Source organism: Argopecten irradians, chromosome 1 (genome assembly GCF_041381155.1).
Source record: "Argopecten irradians isolate NY chromosome 1, Ai_NY, whole genome shotgun sequence".
Lineage (NCBI taxonomy): Eukaryota > Metazoa > Mollusca > Bivalvia > Pectinida > Pectinidae > Argopecten > Argopecten irradians.
Window position 1 is genome coordinate 17,448,722 of NC_091134.1, and position 16,338 is coordinate 17,465,059.

At 35.2% G+C, this 16,338-nt stretch overlaps 1 protein-coding gene across 2 annotated transcripts in view; it reads right to left on the reverse strand.

Annotated features, from left to right (window-relative positions):
* LOC138319308 (uncharacterized) overlaps positions 1 to 16,338 on the reverse strand; it is a 59,737-nt gene that overhangs the window by 17,312 nt on the left and 26,087 nt on the right. For both annotated transcript variants that reach the window (XM_069262384.1, XM_069262376.1), the window contains exons 2-3: positions 6,932 to 7,075; positions 2,639 to 2,907 (exon numbers count right to left, since the gene is read on the reverse strand). In XM_069262384.1, the coding sequence (XP_069118485.1) occupies positions 2,639 to 2,907; positions 6,932 to 7,075 (413 nt within the window). The remainder of the gene's footprint in view (positions 1 to 2,638; positions 2,908 to 6,931; positions 7,076 to 16,338) is intronic.

Consider the following 16,338-nt stretch of genomic DNA (forward strand, 5'->3'; position numbering starts at 1 on the left):
TGGGGCATCAACACAATAAATATATAGTAAGTAGACAGATGCTTTGTTCCTTTCAACGGGAATGCACAGTTTCTGTTAAAAGGTAAATATTGCCAAAATCCTTTCAATTTGTACAGCAAAGCACTCCAAATGTGAGGAGCAGTTGAAAGAGACATCATGGATCCATCCTACCCATTCTGAAACTACAGTAAATCAATAAGGATTTTGGTAATATTTTCAAGGTTCATGACATAATTGTTTTTGGAATGAAACAACACTGTAGCATTGAATGTTTTGATATTGTAATTTCTCTCATTCACAGATATATTTAAACAAAACTCTTTATTCAAAACTGAACAAATCTCTGTCCATCAAGTGCTTCACAAATATGCACAAGCATGTGTCAGTTTAAAACACTTCCTTGATTAAGATTATTGGCAACACAGGCCTCAATCAGGCTAATGTCTCCAGTGTCGTCGTAAAATGGTACAGCATACCTCATACTCAAAAACTGCCCTAAGGAAAAAGATGGCAGCTGCAAGAAATGTGATTTGGATTACATAATAAATCAATTCCCCATACGTCTCATTTGAAAGACGGTGCCAAAAAGTATATACAATGGAGAGATGAGCTACTGAGATCTCAACACTTTTGGACTAAGATTGTGAAAACTGATTTCTTATCACTGTTTGGAAAAATAGAAAAAAAAAAGAATATTTGTTGATAGTTTTTATTTTAATTTGAAAGATAGACATAAATTTCACATTGTAGACCCAAATTTCACATTGTAGGCCTAAATTTTATATTGAAGAATGATTTAGATTTTACATTCTAGGCACATGAAGAAAACATCTGATTGAAATATCAAAACATAATTCAAAGTAGAAAAATATCTCCATCAAGTCTTTACAATTTAAGACTTAATCTTCTCACATCTTGTGAATTCCTCAAAGGTCTGTATAACGTGTTTATCAGAGAAACTTTATCTGAATTATCTAGAATTCAGTTCCCCTTAGCATGAATATCAATATAAAACACCTTCACTCTTTACACCGAGCCTTGAAGCTCTGATAACTAGACAGCGTCTAAAGAGAAGGACGCAAACTCACGCTACAGGCAATATCTTATACCTGGAGCTTACATAAAATGTCTGTTCTGTCACGTTTTTTTAAAAGTACATAAAATTTGGTGTACAGTTTATTTTTAATAGACTGCAGACAAATAAAACTGGATCTTATGTTGTGGCTGAGTGAATTTTTAGGTAAACATGACCGCAGAAATTTAACACTAAAGTCAGGTGAAAAAATGACTTCCTGCAGGGCGACAATGAGGGAAGGATGATGTAGTCAGCATGAAATTTCAGTCTGACTTTGTGTCAAATTTAAATGCGATATTTTCTGATACAGTTCATTGTTGTGTGTTTGACAAAGGATAAAGAAGACTTCTAAATGTCAATAAATAAGTACATATTTTCTGGCCAAGTGCTGCCATTTTGATTTAATACTCAATTACAATACAATGCCTTAATTTGTACTGTGTTCAATGCCTATAACCCAAAATTTTGCCTTACATTCCAACAAATGGCATAGAACAAGTAAAAGTATTTTGTGTTTCTAATTTTTCAAAAAAGGCATCTACCATTGCTATTCTGTATTTGCACATTCAGAGTTACCTACCCTTAGAGGTAAGTATTCATGATGTCATATTTTCAACGAGACCAACGTGAGTTTGCTAACAAAATAATGACATCACAATGGATGCCTACCCGCAAGGGAGATAACTGTTATATGCTAAGACAGAATAGAACTTGCTTCGACTTGGTAAAGGAATAGATTAAGTCTTCAATGCACAGAGAGCACTTCAAATAACCATTAGTCAGACAGTATCAAGGCAAGATATGGGTAAAACTTCGCCGGCTATTATCAAGACATTAAAGTATAAACCCATAACTCATGAAAATATGTGTATTACTCTTAATAGTCTGTCAGTGGGATTTTTTTTTTATTGTACACCCAATATCCACACAAAATATTTCCATAGTTTATGGCCCATGACACCCTGCATGTTAAAATTTAAACATTATTCTATTATTCTAAACATACCTCAAATTTAAACATACACCTAAAATTCTGAATCAACATTGCTACAAAAAAATGAATATAAAACCGTCATACCCAGTCTGGGACGTGAGATAATGTGTACACATGTAAAATGTACCTAGCTGTGAATTCAGAAATACCGTATTCCACCCAATAAGCGCCCATGTCCATATAAGCGTCCTTTTTGAGGCCTCAATTTCAATTGCCCAAGCATAAATAAAGACGAAACTATACAAAACTGTATATATTTGCAATAACTTCGTCTTATTAGCAACTTTTCATTTTTTCAATTTTTTTAAACACCTGGGTCGAATACAGTATGTGCATTCACTTATGACAACATTCATCCATTCCTGGTAAAGATGTTAAAGACTGAATTTGTAATGCAGTTTGTTTGGGTTTGATTATTTATATCCTTTTAACAGCCAGTGTTATTCAAGGAGGCAATATGAAAATTGAGAAAAGCCAAAGTACCCATACAAAAACCACAGACCTATAATGTGTACCCAAAAATTACTGCAATTAATTTGACTTTATAAAAGATTTACTATCATACTAACCTTTTCATCATCATCATCATCTTCATCGTCCTTATCATCACCTGTGATGATGTCTGAATTCTTGGCAAGTAGAGCACGGGAAATCTCTCGCTGGTATGCAGCGAAGTCGTCCTCGATGATGTCATTGACGACATGACTTGGACAACTTGGTGACTTGACGAGCTCTCTCTTAGGGGACGGAGATTTTGGCAGCTCCCTGTTAGGGGATGGTAGTAAGGGCTCCTTGGATGGAGTGACCTTTATTGGCAATATCTTGTCTGAGGAACCAGCTGTGTTAAAGATATAATTTATTATTTTACACAATGTAACTGAGATCTTGGTGGAGTTATCTCCCTTATACAATACAACTTTGATAATGTCTGATTAACTTATTATCTCCCCTACATAATACTATAAGAATTTGTGTAGAGTTCAGAGTTAACCCCCACTACATACAAACAAACACACATAAATGAAACTAATGTATGGATCATTTTATTTCTTTGTACGGTATAAGTTGGGTTTATGTTTCAGTTATCTCTCTTTAACATTATGGCTTAGATTATATGGAATTATCTCCAATACAGAATACCAAAACAAAAAATTTGTGTGGAATTTAACACTAAAAGTGTTTAGAGTTATCTCCCTTACAAAATACCATTTGACTCTAAATTCAAGTTATCCTGTAGACACTTTAACCAAGATTTGTATGAATCTCCTTAACAAGATTTGTATGAATCTCCTTAACAAACCCTATAATGAGTACAGTTTGTGTAGAGGTGCCTTCCTTACACAATTTACAAATAATTTTCCAATAGAATTGTCTCACTTAATACTATCGATAATAATAATTAATAGAATGGTGTAATTAAGAAACTTCAGATTAACATTAATGATCAAGATCACCAGTTTAACATCATAAATCATCTCACAAGTAAGTTATCTCATATAAATCCTTCCTACCGATAATGAAGATTTGAGTAAATGGTCAACATGCACCTTAGATAGTGCAGTTTGAGTTATTTCCCTTCCACATTTGATCCCTTTATTTTTTCTTTGATTCTACTTTTACTTGTGATAAGAGCATGCTATTAATGTGCTTGAAACAAAAGGGTTTGTGTGCATATATGTAAACTGAGATTAATTAGTTGAATTTAATCATTTTTACTGTTTATAAACGTTGGAATATTTAATGTTTCCATGGTTTCACAGGGTGGGCGTTGCCTTAGTAAAGGTCAGACCGGTACATCAGGCATTGACACAGTGACATCTAAGACAAGACACAGACCACTGTGTATTATGTCACAGATAAGTGTGCACATATTTCACAGAGCCCTCTCTTACTCTACATGGTAATGTGTTGTTCATCATTAAAATGTATAAAAGCCATCAGATGAGTCACTGGCATATATTTACACTATAAACGCACAGGTTTTGTAATCTAGTAAAATGAGTAATTCTCATAGTAGGCCATATTCTATTGAGAATGAATTTATCATCTATCTTTTTTTTCAAAACATCAGCATGTGTTCTCTACGTGACAGTGTACAGGTGATTTAACGTTACTGGTTCCTACTTTTCAGGTGAAAATGAAAAAGGTATTTATATACATGTGTAACTATGAACCTATAGTATAAGTATAATTAATATATAAAAAAAAGTCTGCCAGAAGTACATGCCTCCATTTACCAAAATGGTTGTTTGGGATAGGATTGAAAGGGACAGATTTCAGTTACACTTTTACACCCCCCCCCCCCCCCCCCATCCTTATAGTGAAGGCTTGAAAAAGAGATTGTCCCTGAATTGAAAAAGAGATTGTCCCTGAACTCAATGCCAAATCATACTTCATACTTCAATACAATATTTCATTCGCTATGTCCCTCCCTCTTACTGTGTTACTCACTCTTAAACCCTGTCATATAAGGCTTTTCCTACTGGGGAGAACCTTTTCCCTTATTTCAGGGAAAAAAACTTTGATTGTATCTAAGGAACATGAACAGATATTATCAATAACTATCATATCGTTTGTTAAAAACTTTGCCTTGAATAACTAAGACGTAATGTTGAGGAGAAAATTATTTCTAAGTGGGGTTAATACTGGGATTATTTCTACCTTCCTTGTATCTGTTTGCAGGTGTTCAATTTAGATCTCTTGGGTAAATATGTATATAACAGATGCCTTAGTGATACTGAAATATTCAGTTTGTCTACCTGCATAAATTACAGGTAAGATACAGTAACAGGTGTTTCTCATACAGGTATACAGGTACAGTCCATGTAATAATGCATACTCCGGTATTTCTTTAAAATGCAAATATTTGATGTAAATGTTGTTTATACAATAACCTGGAATGGAGGAGATCTGTGTAAAATTAAACCTCATGAGGTTACAAAGGACTATAACTGGTATATTACATGCTTACGTGTATACAATAAAACATTTTAAAATGAACATGCTTATAACAAATTCTTGCTTATAACAAATTATTCCGCTGGTCCTCAGTTGTTCGTTATAACCATGTTTACTGTATTTCTATGGGTGTTTACAAGAAAACAAAAAGAATTGAAATTGGTAATTCTTTTATTTGATCTTAAGCACAGTTGGTCTTAAGGTCATCCGAACATGACCCTTCATGAGATGTTGTCAGATCCTCTATTGAACAGTGTGGTTATAAGGATCTGTTTTTAATCAGATTGTCCATAAACCTTTTCATTCAAGAGGCCCATTAAGCCTGTATCTACATTATATGGGACAGAACAATTAACATTAGTGGATCAATTAACACTCTTTTACATTTAGTTTATAGCTAAACAAGATAACGTCATTAAGATGTCAAACACATTCGGCCATATGTTTTGAAAATTTTAAATGTTTATACTTTTGACCCTTGCTTGTCCAGAGGTGAAGGGTGTTTAGGTAGACAAACAAAGCTCTGCTTCCTTATGACCTGACATGGGCGACCTGCTGAGATCATATACAGCATGTTTACCTGTCACACTTAGGTTCACTCGGTACATTTCTAGGATTAATCCTCTGACTGATCTGTTTGTCATATGCTAAGTAAGATGCACAGGTAAAGAACCAACATGCATATATTATTATGCAAGACTTTCCCTGTCTAAATTTACTGAAGAATATATTGACAAATTATCATGAAGATGAGTGTTTATCTCGCACATTTTATATCAACATGATTTACCTGTACAGGAAGGTGATTACCTGGCTATATATAGGCAGGATTTACCTGTACAGTTACGTATTTACGAGGCTATATATAGACAGGATTTACCTGTACAGACGTATTTACCAGGCTATATATAGACATGATTTACCTGTACAGTTACGTATTTACCAGGCTATATATAGACATGATTTACCTGTACAGATTGGGCTATATATAGACATGTTTACTGATACAGATGGGGCTATTTATAGACATGATTTACCAGTACAGTTGGGGCTATATATAGACATGTTTACTGGTACAGATGGGGCTATATATAGACATGATTTACCAGTACAGTTGGGGCTATATATAGACATGATTTACCTGTACAGTTGGGGCTATATATAGATATGATTTACCAGTACAGTTGGGGCTATATATAGATATGATTTACCAGTACAGTTGGGGCTATATATAGATATGATTTACCAGTACAGTTGGGGCTATATATAGGTATGATTTACCAGTACAGTTGGGGCTATATATAGACATGATTTACCAGTACAGTTGGGGCTATATATAGATATGATTTACCAGTATAGTTGGGGCTATATATAGACATGATTTATCTGTACATATGGGGGCTATATATATATATGATTTACCAGTACAGATAGGGCTATATATAGACATGTTTACCGTACAGTTGGGGCTATAGACATAATTTACCTGTACAGGTAGAACTATATATAGGCATGTTTTACCTGTACAGGTGAGTGTTTACCTGGCTAGATATAGAAATGTTTACATTTACAGTTGGGGCTATATATAGGCATAATTTATATGTACATGTAGGGCTATTCCGTCTTTGCATATTACAGAGTTAGCTCCCTTGCGGGTAGGTATCAATTGTTACGTCATTATCTAGTGAGCGTAATTCACGCCATTTTCTCCGAAACGTATGAATTTACGCTCGCAAATACATGACGTCACAATCAATACCTACCCGCAAGTGCAGATAACTCTGTAATATGCAAATTCGGAATATATAGACAATATTTACCTGTATAGGTAAGGCTATATATACGCATGTTTTACCTGTACAGGTGGGGCTTTACGTGTTTTACCTGTACAGGTAATTACTTACCTGGGTGACGAGGAGGTAGAGATGGAGGAAGCTTCAGTATATCCAGGCGCTCTATAAAGTAAAGGCGCTGTTCCTCCGCTGGATCTGACAGCCCCTCCCCAGCCAACACCTTGCACAGGAAATCTTCTATTCCTGGCAATAGTTCTGTAACATAAAATGTCAATCAATGTATTTCTCTCAGAAATAGTTCGTTTATATGTAAATGAAAATCAGATATCCATGGTAGCACAGTAAAACTTTACACTACATATCCATGGTAACACAGTAAAATTTAACATCAGATATCCATGGTAACACAGTAAACCTTTACATCTGATATCCATGGTAACACAGTAAAACTTAACATCAGATATCCATGGTAACACAGTAAAACTTTACATCAGATATCCATGGTAACACAGTAAAACTTTACATCAGATATCCATGGTAACACAGTAAAACTTTACATCAGATATCCATGGTAACACAGTAAAACTTTACATCAGATATCCATGGTAACACAGTAAACATTTACATCTGATATCCATGGTAACACAGTAAAGCTTAACATCAGATATCCATGGTAACACAGTAAAGCTTAACATCAGATATCCACGGTAACACAGTAAAACTTTACATCAGATATCCATGGAGACACAGTAAACATTTACATCTGATATCCATGGTAACACAGTAAAGGTTAACATCAGATATCCATGGTTTACATCAGATATCCATGGTAACACAGTAAAACTTTCTTCAGATATCCATGGTAACACTGTAAAACTTTCCACCAGATATCCATGGTAACACAGTAAAACTTAAAACTTTACAACAAATATACATGGTAACAAAGTAAAACTTTATATCAGATATCCATGGTAACACTATCAGATATTTTACCAGATATCCATGGTAACATTAACAAATATTTTACCAGATATCCATGGTTGCATAGAAAATTTAACATCAGATATCCATGGTAACACAGTAAAACAATATACCTGATATCCATGGATACAGCTGTTGTAGCTCATGGAGATCTTTTGGGGAATTAAGCAGATTGGAATTTCGAAATTGTACCTCCATTCATGAAATTATCCTGTTGTGTGAACACTAAACATGCAGACTTTAAATGCTACAGCATTATTTTAAATACAAAATGTTTTCAACATGAATCAGACACGAAACTGTAGCATCATCAATGTACGAAAAGTTTCAAACACAAAACCAACTGAAATGTAGTACTGTGAATGAATGGATTACGAAACAATCTTCAATATTCCTATGTTTGTATTCCCCAATTGTCTGTACAAGTCTGGTGTTTTAAACAAAATTCTGAAATCTTCAAGGTGTAAAACTGACACCAGAATTTCAAAACATCCTTCCAATGTTCTCCTTGACTCCCATCTCAGTAATAAAGAGCCAGGCATTAATGTAGAGGTGTACGGTGCTATTTCCAGTGAGAGGTTGATAAGGCCGAGAAATTCCACACAAAAAACTTTGGAAGTTCTACAGACCAGGCGGCATTGGAGCACTCTTACTTTTACAGGGCAGACGGTCGCAGTAAAAGCTTGAAAGACATATGATGTTCAGTTCAGAGACGGCCAACAGCTAAAGTATCCAACACAGGAATGATATTTATGTTTGTAGGAGAGGGAAGATAAATAAGTTTATTTATGTAATCAGTCAAATCAAAGATTCGGAAGCTTTACTGATGCTTTTTAAGTAGAAATAATTATCGCTCCATTCTTTATCAGTGAGTTGGTTCCATTTGCTTTATTTTTGTTTTACGTCATAGCCTCAAATTACCTAACTGGCTGTAATTGTGGAATTGGTCATGGAGACGAAGGAGAACCAGGAGAAAACCCACCGACCTACAGTCAGTGCTTAGCAATAGCCCTATGGGTCACATGGATTTTAATATTGGGAGAAAGTTGAGACCCTTTTAGTAACAATGTGTACTCAAGGCCTATCAGAATTAAATGAAAACAGCATCCATACAACCAGTGAACACCTATAAATCTCTCCATGGGGGGGGGGGGGCAAAAAATAATAAGAATACGATTCAGTAAGTTACTGGTAAATTTAATTACTTTATATGATTCCAATGCCTCTGTGTATATAGGGGCACTGATGAAGGGCAAGGGGTGCTAATTTCCATGCTTCTGTGTATATAGGGGCACTGTTGAAGGGCGAGGGGTGCTAATTTCCATGCTTCTGTGTATTAAGGGGCACTGATGAAGGGCGAGGCGTGCTAATTTCCATGCTTCTGTGTATTAAGGGGCACTGATGAATGGCGAGGGGTGCTTATTTCCTTGAATACGGTAATTTTAAATTATTAACCCAAGCTAACAGAGCTTTTTAAAATTTACAGTGGTATACTGCTGAAAGTTCAGACAGATACTAGACACCCCTATGTATTCTTATTTCTCCTCTGGTAAAATAAATGTTCATGTTAAATAAAAGTGAGAAGAAAACAAACCATATGTGCACATTAAATCTGAACATTTTTTTTCTGTCTCAGTTAAAACTCGCTTGCAAATATATAAAATCTGAAGAAGAGTAAACCAACCAACTGGTTATCGCTATCCGGTGAGCTGTCTGTTTTGGTCACGGCTAACTGTCAAAGTAAAGTTACTCAGCCAGATAATCGCAGGGATTGTTAGGAAATTGGAGAATACTTGGTTTGTAGGAGAATAGGTTTAGCAGATAAATGAATTTGTATACAATGTCCAGAGCCTGTTTTCTGTGAACATATGGAGCTTCGAATGCTACATACATCATGTGATTTTACAAAGTATAATGATAATACTCTTAGTAGGACGATATAGTCCCGATATGTTACCATTGATTCAAGGATCCCCTTCCCTAAGAACATATTCATTATCAAAATACATATATCATTGCCATAATAATCATTCTAATATAACATTCTATATCACAGTAAAAACATCTTCAAGAAATCTTAGTCTCTCATCAGAATTAGGTAGCATGATTAAGGAATCATACAGCCCATGAGAAGCATACAGCCTTAAGTCTCTGTACCGTACAGCCTTAAGTCTTTGTGTCACCATAAGGTAGCATACAGCCTTAAGTCTTTGTGTCACCATAAGGTAGCATACAGCCTTAAGTCTTTGTGTCACCATAAGGTAGCATACAGCCTTAAGTCTTTGTGTCACCATAAGGTAGCATACAGCCTTAAGTCTTTGTGTCACCATAAGGTAGCATACAGCCTTAAGTCTTTGTGTCACCATAAGGTAGCATACAGCCTTAAGTCTTTTTGTTACCATAAGGTAGCATACAGCCTTAAGTCTTTTTGTTACCATAAGGTAGCATACAGCCTTAAGTCTTTGTGTTACCATAAGGTAGCATACAGCCTTAAGTCTTTGTGTTACCAAAAGGTAGCATACAGCCTTAAGTCTCTATGCCAAAGTAAGGTATACATAGTATAAATCCTTAGTGCACAGTATGGTGCCAATGGTTTTGAAATATTTTTATTAATTACATTAATTTTTCATATCAATTAACCTATTTATATTTTCTCTAGCATTGAAAGATAATAAAATATTGAATATTTGTGCCAACTTTACTTTATAAAGATACACCAAGATCTTCATGTGGAAATATATGTTTAATCTTCAATTTGGAAACTTAAAAAAGACATCAAGCATTCATTTCTTTGTACCACACGAACTTAAGTTAAAATCATTTTAAAGTATCCAATTCACTTAATTAGACTTCATTTTTATGCAATATAATTAAAAATTCAATATAAGACTGTGAATGCCCTAAGCGATTCTTTTCTTGTTAGTCATACCAATTAATTAGCTTCTTCTGAGATTCCGATAATTTACTTCTCTACAAATGAGAAGCATGATGTTATAAAGCTACTGAAACATAAATATAGCAGTTTTCATAATGATTTAGCATTTCTACAGAGATCAAGGGGAAATGAAAGTACCGAATAGATAAACAAAATTGCTGTTACACATTTTTACTGAGCACACTAATCACTGCTCAACATCAGTGACATAAAATAACCTAAAAGCTTTTCATTCTGATAAAATTAATCGCTTCATCTTAGAGGGATAATTTTATATTAATAGATAGACTCACTTTTATTGATATAATAATATTTATAAATCCATTTCTCTCTTAAAACATTTTATATTTGATTTTGCTATCTGTATAAACTGTCTGTAATTATATTACTAAAGTGTTTCCTACAACTGACCTAAAAAACTGTCAAAGCTTGTACTACGTGTTATTGAAGGTTTTTTTCTCTCGGTTTGACCTTTAAAATAAATATCCCCAATTGAAGTGTTGTTGAGTCATCCAGTTTCAAACGTTAATGATAGTATTTGTAAATAAGCTTCAAGCAGTTGTGTATAATGTAAATCAGAAGTTTCTGATACTGTACGTACCACATCACTGTTTAAATCCAACCGGTACGGCAAATGTGGCTCTTGTTTCAGAAATTGGTTATTTTCATTTAACAGTGACACCATGTTATTGGATAATGTTAGGTACCATTTTACATGTTAACAAATATCCTGGAAGTCATATAGATGGTGGGGCCGCGGTGGCCGAGTGGTTAAGATGTCCCGACATATTACCACAAGCCCTTCACCTCTGGGATGCGGGTTTGAATCCCATGTGGGGCAGTTGCCAGGTACTGACCGCTGGCCGGTGGTTTTTCTCCGGGTACTCCGGCTTTCCTCCACCAACAAACCTGGCACGTCCTTACATGACCCTGGCTGTTAATAGGACGTAAAACTAAACAAACCAAACCATATAGACGGAGTTGATGTACTGTATTCAACCTAATCAGCGCACAATGTCCCTATAAGCGCCCCTTCCGCTTTTGAGGCCTGATTTCAATTGGTCGAGGATAGAACCAAAACTATCAAAAATGTATAGGTTTGCAATAGTTTTGTCTTTCATCTTTTCTTTTTTTCAATTTTTTAAATGTCCTGGAAGCTTATTGGGTCAAATATGGTACTTATGTTAACCAAAATTGTTTCCATGTCTGGTAATAAGCCCTCCCTGTATAATGTAGGTCAATAGAGGTGAGGTATACAGAATAGTACCTTATTTATCTATCAACAACCCTATGTCTGGTAATTAGCCCTCCACTATATAATGTCGGTCAAAAGAGGTCCCTGAATGAAGGTTATAAAACAGAATGCTTATTGGACTGAAAAATAAAGTTGTTTCAAAACAGGGAGGTTCGATCTGCAGCGTTTATTTTGTAGCAAATTCATAGCGGTTTCACAATTTAAAGAGATAATATGGTTGTTAAAAATAAGGTGTTCATAGTAAGGACTCTCTCGACACTACAGCACAATACATACAATCACCTTCTCAGTTTGAGTAATAGGAGCAAAGCCTTCAACCTAAAATAGCGTGGGAACTCGGCTCCGATTGAGCCTCCATCAAAGTGTTCAGACAATCAATCTTCACCTGGCGATCAGGTGTGATCGCGGAGTACCTGGAACGTTTTACCTGTAATTAGTGTCCTAATCAAACTCAGTCAAGCTTTGATTTCTACTAAAATGTTTTCTAGTTATAAGCACCTCAAGTGTGTGAGATAAGCAGTATATATATGTGAGTTCAGGATTGTCTGACATACACTTGTTAACCCATGATTGGTTAACACTTCAGGGACATACTAATCCCGACAGCTTGTTCTCGGCTCCAAATTTGTCCTTAGAAGACAGGGTCATCTCTGATTTGTCAGTAAAACTCAATCATAGTTCAAGAAATAATGACCTTGACCTGTGAATAACTTTGTAATTCTGTTAATTTGTTATATGTTATTTCTAAATTATTATCATGTTTGCTGTGCCTCTGATATTTGAATTCAATGACATAAAAAAAAAAGAAATTACTTGCTAGCAAACATATACATATTAGACCTTGACCTCGAACATTCAGTGCCACCAAGCTCAAGAGCAAACAAGATTTGGCTAGGAGTGCATGACCCTATACTATCTTTGTAGTATAATTTACTTCTAAAATCATGAATTGACCTTGACCCTTATTTAACCACCTGACCTTGACCTTTCTAGGTATATCTATAATTTATTAAATGAAAAGAAACATTGAACCAATCTAATAAGAGTTTTAAGGACCACATTAATAGCATTTTTATAAATGTAAATACCACTAAAATCGAGTACAAATTAAGTAAAATAAATGTTTTTATTTGTAGGATAACCAGCTGATATATGTTTATAAAATACACAGATTGGTCGTATGTTCAGACGTTATTCAAGGCCATTAACTCTTGAGCTATAAAAGAGATACTGAATGATCTTAAGGACAGTCTAACCAATCAATAGCATGTCATACACAAATAACCATATATGGATTTTTAATTTGCCATAAGTAATGAGATGTCTGGCAGGGCTGTGACATTAATAGTAGGTAACAAAGCCACAGGTATTACCTGTCACAGTCTGCGGGTCTGTACAGCGCTGCATCGACACACCATTATACTGCTTCAATGCCTTTAGATTTACACAACAACGAGATCATTACTATACTAGCTGTCATTTCTTCTTTACCCCAGCAGGTTTATCATATGTAAGATTTCTATTTAATGTGACACATCTATGTTTTATGAGAAACCTTGAGTCTACAAATATCACCTCCTATATACATTAATATAGAGAAAAGAGAAAGTCAAAGACGAAGGGAACAGCTTGGGTAAACAATGCAAACAATGATAGACCATTATGATGAGTGCTGACACTCTCTTATTTCTCTCTTTCCCTTGGCCAGTCTCTATAGATCTCCATTTGTATTGTCTCTATACATTCATGTCTTGCCTGCTTCCACTCCAAGTGTCTTTCTAATCTCTCCATTCCCATGTCTCTTTTTCTTCCCTGCTACTCTTATTGTCTGGAAACAACCTCCTTAAATGCTTTCTCTTCCCTATTCTCTCTTCCTTTTGGAATTCTCCAATGTTTTTCACTGATGCTCACTTGTATGATCTGAAAATGACCTCCTAGTATTATTGCCACTTTTCTCTTTCTGCTTTATTCACTTCCCTCTCTATCCCTTCTGTAATATTCTTCTCCCTTTGCCTTCTATTTTCCTGGACTGTCTTTATTTGTCTGTCTCTCCCTTAAGCCTCTTCAACTGACCCTTTCTCTCTCTTAGCTGTCCCTATCTCCTCTCCCTCCCTCTTCCATCATTGTTACATCAATTTTTATATTAAGCATCTCTATACTCTGAGGACCTTATGGAACCCATACTTTGCAACTTAACACTACGGCCTTTCAAAGAGAAATGGATAAAAAAACCCGAACTATGAACATAAAGAATATGTAGACCTTCTATCGGGTACTATAAGTTGCCATAGATGTATTGTTTGTTACTATTTCCTTGTGTTAAAAAATTAATTGACATATAAATACAGAGCCTGTGAGAGCAGATGTTTGTGTGGTAGTTAAGTCCTGTTTTATAGGGAAGCTAAATATGGCCGACGATTGCGTGTATTGGTGACCGTTATTACCAGGGTCAATAGTTATGTCAACAGACATGTCCGGATCAATATCGTAATTTACCGCGTGTCGATTGTCATAATTCCTCAGAATGATAACACACACTGTTATACGTTATAGTTAAGTACTGGACAATTGTTACGACAATACTGACGTCTATAACCGCAACAATCTTAAAAGATCATCTTACTTCAGAACAAAAACAAAAATATTTCTGTTTTGAGTTGAATGGTATAACAGCCAGATAGAGTAACTGATATATGTAGCCAGTTGTGTTATTGTGTATATAGCCGGAAAAATTCTGTTCATTCATCTACGATTTGGTCCCAAAAGGCTAATATTGATATACGTTTATATAGAACATATCTTTGAAGTGCCTGTGAGGTATTGTGTAATGTAATGATTCAAGTTCATATGTAGCGTATAACGTGAAATGCTTTTTACACTGTATAATTATAGGTTATAAATACAGAAGATTCCACATACAGACTTTGGGTGTAGAACTACAGATTCAATGAAGATAATTGCTTGAACATATTTTAGCTGTAGCATTTGAAGATTACTTCAAAGTAATTTAAAAAAAAAAAATTTCGTGAATTTGGCAGGCCAGAATACAAATGATATATATATATCTAGAACACATGAGTCTACTTGTGTGATATTCAGAGTCTGTAATTGATGATTGATTATAGTCAGAATAACCATCTGGGTTCAGATTTTTGTTTTACATCATATTACAACAAGGGCAATTAAAGGATCAAAATGACAGTTTAGGAGGAGGAGGAGGAGGAGGAGGAGGAGGAAGAAAGCCAATCAAAATGACAGTTTAGGAGGAGGAGGAGGAGGAGGAGGAGGAGGAAGAAAGCCAATCTCCTGGTGAAAAAACCATCAACCTACAGTACAGTCAGTATGTAAACCTGACAACAATACTGCCCCACATGAGTTGATCCTACTCCTCCTATAATCATACTAGCGACAAACAACAAACAGTATTCATTTTTATCCCATCCTGACTGCCAAATACAGTAGAACTTCCACTTAAAGAAGTATGTACTGTTAGCTAGAAGGTCTGAAGTAGGAGACAGGAAGAGGCCAATGACATTAAAAGGCCCCCAAACTCGATAATTACGCACATCAAACGGGATATTCGTAGGTCGTGACGACTTGTTACAGTAGTTCTACACCCTTGGCGACTGGTGCTATAATGGTACTACTTATTGTGATCAGTACGTACTTATAATTACACTGACTCCCTCGCAACCCTAGAAACATCTTATATCTAACATACAAAAATAAGCTCGCAACCCTAGAAACAACTTATATCTAACATACAAAAATAAGCTCGCAACCCTAGAAACATCTTATATCTAACATACAAAAATAAGCTCGCAAGCCTAGAAACAAATTATATCTAACATACAAAAATAAGCTCGCAACCCTAGAAACAAATTATATCTAACATACAAAAATAAGCTCGCAACCCTAGAAACAACTTATATCTAACATACAAAAATAAGCTCGCAACCCTAGAAACAAATTATATCTAACATACAAAAATAAGCTCGCAACCCTAGAAACAACTTATATCTAACATACAAAAATAAGCTCGCAACCCTATAGAAACAACTTATATCTAACATACAAAAATAAGTTCTATCTCAGCCTTATTTCCATCTTTGTATTCTACTTTACTCTTCTACAGTATGGTTTGTCTGGTTTAACATCCCATGGACAGCCAGGATCATCTAGAATAGGAGATGGAAGAAAGTCAGAGTAAATGGAGAAAAACCACCAACCTACGGCCAGTATACATGTACATGTACCTGCTCCACATGGGAATCAAACTCACAACCCTTTAGATGGAAGGTTTGTATGTCAGGACATGTTAGCCTGTAAAACCACAGAAACATCCTC